Source organism: Vombatus ursinus, unplaced genomic scaffold (assembly GCF_900497805.2).
Source record: "Vombatus ursinus unplaced genomic scaffold, bare-nosed wombat genome assembly UNPS02009824.1, whole genome shotgun sequence".
In the NCBI taxonomy this organism is placed as follows: Eukaryota; Metazoa; Chordata; class Mammalia; order Diprotodontia; family Vombatidae; genus Vombatus; species Vombatus ursinus.
In genome coordinates this window covers 338,930-343,571 of record NW_020949602.1, presented here as the reverse complement: position 1 = coordinate 343,571, position 4,642 = coordinate 338,930, and the positions used below count along the sequence as shown (strand labels likewise).

The following is a 4,642-nucleotide window of genomic DNA, read 5'->3' as shown; positions in this document are numbered from 1 at the left end:
CCCAGCCCTGACATCCCCTGTTCTCAGGCCCCTCCCAGCCCTGACATTTTATTTTAACTGAGCTGGCTGTCCCATTATTGCTTCCATTAAGTTGGCCCGACTTTATGATGTCACCCAGCAATACATGATTATGTTCCTATAACAAGGGAAATCACCCTAAAACCACAAGGGGGATGTGGAGCAGCCTCTGCCAGAAGCAGAAACACGGACCCGGGCCGACTTGGGGTTGGAAACCGTTGCAAACAGATTTTACCACTCTCGGTCTCAGATCGCAAAGAGGAAAACCACACTTCCCCACCACGCCAGCCTCCCCATTGCCCTTCATGTTCCTGTGAGAGGCTGAGCCTGGGGAGGAGGCAGTGAGAGTAGAGGAGAGAGCATTATCCCTAGCTCCCTCCCAATGCCTGCCGTGGGCACGGGTCACAGAGAGAGCCCCTAGCATCACATCCCAAAGGGCCATCTGGGCTCGTTCCCTGGATTGATCTCCTCTAACCCATCATTGGCTGGGGATCAGGCTTGAACACCTCGGGTCACAGGGACCTCACTGCCTCCTGACCGCTCAGAAGGGCTCTACAGCCAAAGGGAATTCTCATAGCGATGCATGGAGGTTCGGGAAATTTGAGAACAAGGAAGAAAGCCAAGCCTGTTTTCAGACCACAACATTACCACATGTAATAATTGCATGTTTAATATTTTAGAGGGGAAAATTATACGGCCACTGAAACGTTCTCCCTGCTTCCTACCTCCTAGCCCAGAAGCATCATCATGTAACTAGGCAGCCCTGGCTGGAGCAGCAGCCGTGTGAAGATGCCTGCACTGGGAGGGGCCTCACAGGCCTGAGGTCCAACTGCTCCTTTTTTTACAAAGAAGGAAACTGAGGCCCAAATAGATCACAGGATCTGCCCGCTATCACAAAGGTCACAAGTCTGAATAGACAGCCCCTCATGGAGCTCAGATAGAAAGAGATGACTGTAGAGGATGGTATCTGGTAGAGGGTCAGACTTGGTCAAGAAGACACAGTCACGTCCTGCCTCTGGCATATAGTGACCTTGTCACTTTGGGCAAGTCACTTAACTTTTTGGTACCCTGCTTACATTAGTGAGGAGACCCGGAATTCTCCTGTACTTGAAATCACAAGTTTAGACCAAAAAAAAGAAAGAAGCATTAGGGGTATAGGTTTGATGATGTCCTCAAGAAAGCTGGGTATCAGGTAGGATCAGAAATGAGCCCCCACCAGTGGTGCTCATAAAGGCTAGAGGGTAATTCATCAGGTATGAACAGGGAGGGAGGGCGTTCCAGGCCTGGAGTATCAACCTTGAAGGTAGGAGTTGGGAGTGTGGTCTCAGGGGTCAGAGAGAGGTGAGGATGCATGAGGAAGGGAGGACAGGAAATGCTGAGAGTAGCTGGCATCATTATAGTCTTTTACACTGCAAAGTACTGTGTGTATCACCATGGCAACTTAGTGCCATACTGAGGATCCAGGGTGTGTGGTCCGAGCCACTGGACACGTCTCCTTTGTCATCTGCGCCCAAGGAGGCCTCGCCCATCCTCTGAGCCGAATCCAAAGCAGTTCCCAGAGCCTGCCTTTAGAAGCATGGTAGCCAAGATGGTGGCTGTGGATGGAGAAGCGCTGGGAGGTGGGAGAGATGTATGTGTAGCCTGCTCACGCCGTGCTCCCTCTTGGTGCTCCCTCCTCAGGCTACCAAGGCAGCTTCCATTCCATCCAGAACTGTTTCCACTATGGCGACTGCTACAGGGCGGTGGAGCCAGCCGGCGGCAGTGGCGGTGGAGACGGCCTGGCAGGAGAGCCCCATGGCTTTAATCCTCTGCGGGCCAATGGCTATCACACCCTCAGTGCCCCCTTGCCAGCCCAAGGTAACTGATGCTCGTCCTCACAGGGCACAGCTGTGGGGTTCACGGAAAGTCAAATTGGGTCTGCTAGTCACCCAACATTTATTAAGCACCTGCTGTATGCAAAGCCCTGCACTGGGCAAGATACATGGGTTAGATCACACACGGTTCTAAAACATCTGCCCTGCTCTCATGGAGCTTGTAATCTGATACGAGGCTGACTCAGTTCAATCGCGCTAGCCTTTATTAACCACTTGCTGGATGTGGAGCAGAGCCCTGTGCTAGGTGCTGGGCGAGATAGAATGTTTGGGTTAGGCATGGAGCCTGCCCTCACAGAGCTTACACTCTGGTCAGCAGATTAGACAAGAAGACCGTAATACAGAAAGTCACGGGAGATGTGTGTTCGTCATTGCCAGGGAAGGTTCTTACTGACTGGGGCTTTCTGGAGGAGGGGACCCTGAGCTGGGGGGGTCCAGAAGAAGGGTCAGAATGGTGCCCCTCATTCAGAGCCCGTGATGGCTGGTGAGGAATGCAGACCTGGCTCAGTGATAGGGGTAGCTCAGGGTTGGCTAGATGGTCATGAAGCACTTCCCGTAGGAGAGAGGCCTGGAGCTGGGTCTTGAAGGATGAGGAAGACGCGGGTGGGTGGAAGGGACGTTCCGGGGTGGAGACCCTCCGGAGCACACAGCTGGCGTGTCAGAGCCCGGGCACAGAGCAGGGCTCCTCTGCTTGCTCTCAGTCTGCTCAGTCCTTTCCCGCCTCTCTAGTCTTCTTACACTTCACAGCCTTCCCTGAACTCTGGGATCCAGGGTTACATAGTGCTTCATCTCCCAGCTCCATGGCTTTGCACAGGCTGTGCCCCATGCCCGGAGTGCTTTCCCTGCTCCTCTCCACCTTCTGGCTTCCTTCAGATCTAATCCTCTGCAGGAGGCCTTTCCAGGCCCAATCAGTGCTGGTGCTTTTACCTCTACTGCACCCTGTGCCCACTGTGAACTTACAGAGTTGTTTACTGGAACATAAGCTCCCTGAGGGCGGGGACTGGTTTTCCTTTTCTTTACATCCCCAGGGTTTAGCGTGGAGCCTGGGACATAGAAGGTGCTCAATATAGCCTTGTTGACTGACCCGCCCCTCCAGGCCAGGGCAGGGGACTAGTCAATCGGTATGCATCCATTAAGCACCTACTATGTGCCAGGCGCTGTGCTAAGCTCTGGGGAATGGAAACTGCTTGGTTTTAGTTACTTGTTGTGACCTCCTCACTGAAATTTCTTGGGTGGTTTGGGCCTCATTTGTTATAATAATATAACATGATGATAATGACGGTATTGTTATTATTAGCTCACGTTTCTATATGAAATGTGAAAGTTTACAAGACTGTAAGGTGCAAAGGTTATTTCCCCCATTTGACAGATGAGGAAACCAAAGCCCAGAGTCACACAGGTAGTAAATGACAGATCTGGGGTCCAGAATAAGGTTGCATGACTCCAACTAGGTGGCGCTATAGTGGATAGGGGGCTAGGCCTGGAGTCAGGAAGACCTGAGTTCAAATCTGGCCTCAGACACTTACTAGCTGTGTTACTCTAGACAAGTCACTTTCCAGCTGTTTGCCTCAGTTTCCTGACCTGTAAAATGGGGGGTAATAGTAGTACTCGTTGTCCAGGGTAGTTGTGAAGATCAAATGGATAATTTTTGTAAGTCATTCTGCAAACCTTAGAGCACTATAGAAGTGCTAGCTGTTGTTACTGTTGTTATCTGTGTCTTGTGTGTCGTCGCCCCTATTCAATGCTTGCTCTTGACCTTTCTCGGTATCTCCAGTGTAACGTAGCACAGTGCCTGGCATACAGTAGGCACTCAATAAATGCTTCTTGACCAACCTCCCTCATGCTCTTTTCCCTTCTCTCCGGGCAGGCTATGACACCCTGCCAGACGGCCCGTGTGGACCCCAGGAAGCAGGCACCACCAGCCCAGAGGAGAACGGCTTCTTCCCCAATGGCTCATTTGACCCCTGTTTGAATTCCCTCCCTTCCATCTACACCGACACCTAAGACCCGCCATCTTGCTCCCTCTCATTGTATCCATGCTAAGGCCCAGCCTGGTCTTCCAGGCCCGCATATGTAGCTCGGGCTGGAAGCCTGTATGAGCTCCGGAAACCCAAGCCCAGACAGACCCCAGCTTCCCAACCCAACACTAACTCCCCCCGGGAGCCACAGGTGGGCCGGGAGCCGCGGACCTGGCCCCCCGCCAGCACGCTGCCGCAGAAGGAGGCCCCCGTAAGTCCTGCCCAAGTAGACGAGACAGTGCCCAGAAAGGACACTCCCCCGGATGCCACAGACAGCCGGGGACCCTCCTTGAAATTATCTGGACTTTTCTTTTTAATTTTAAGATCACAGACCTCATGTATATAAATTGTACAGAACTGACGTCCATTTCCTCAGCTGGTTTTATATGTTCAGATTTACAAGAAAGCATTAAAAACTGGAAACATGCAAACAGTGACTGCACTCCTCTGTGTCTTGGCAATCGGCGGCGAGAAGCGGATTGGGCCGAAGGGTGTCCCGGGGCTTCCTCCTGAGCCCGGGTCTGGGGGTGTCTTAAGCAAATGGACATTTCTGGCGTGGAACGTGTACCGTGGCGAGAATCTTGTGCCGAGATCGGCTCTGGCTTCTGTCACTGACTTACTGTCAGACCTTGGCCAGACTGTGGGTCTCAGCTTCCTTATCTGTTAAGTGGGAATGATCCCTAACCCACAGGAATGTTACGAGCACCTACTGAGATCATGCATGTAAAGGGACTG

General features: G+C 52.3%; 1 protein-coding gene across 1 annotated transcript in view; it reads left to right on the top strand.

Annotated features, from left to right (window-relative positions):
* Window positions 1–4,308, top strand: part of GLIS1 (GLIS family zinc finger 1) — a 261,557-nt gene extending 257,249 nt beyond the window's left edge. The window contains exons 9-10 of the mRNA XM_027852726.1: window positions 1,699–1,875; window positions 3,757–4,308. Coding sequence (XP_027708527.1) covers window positions 1,699–1,875; window positions 3,757–3,893 — 314 coding nt within the window. The 3' untranslated portion in view covers window positions 3,894–4,308. The remainder of the gene's footprint in view (window positions 1–1,698; window positions 1,876–3,756) is intronic.
* The last annotated feature ends 334 nt before the right edge of the window (window positions 4,309–4,642 follow it).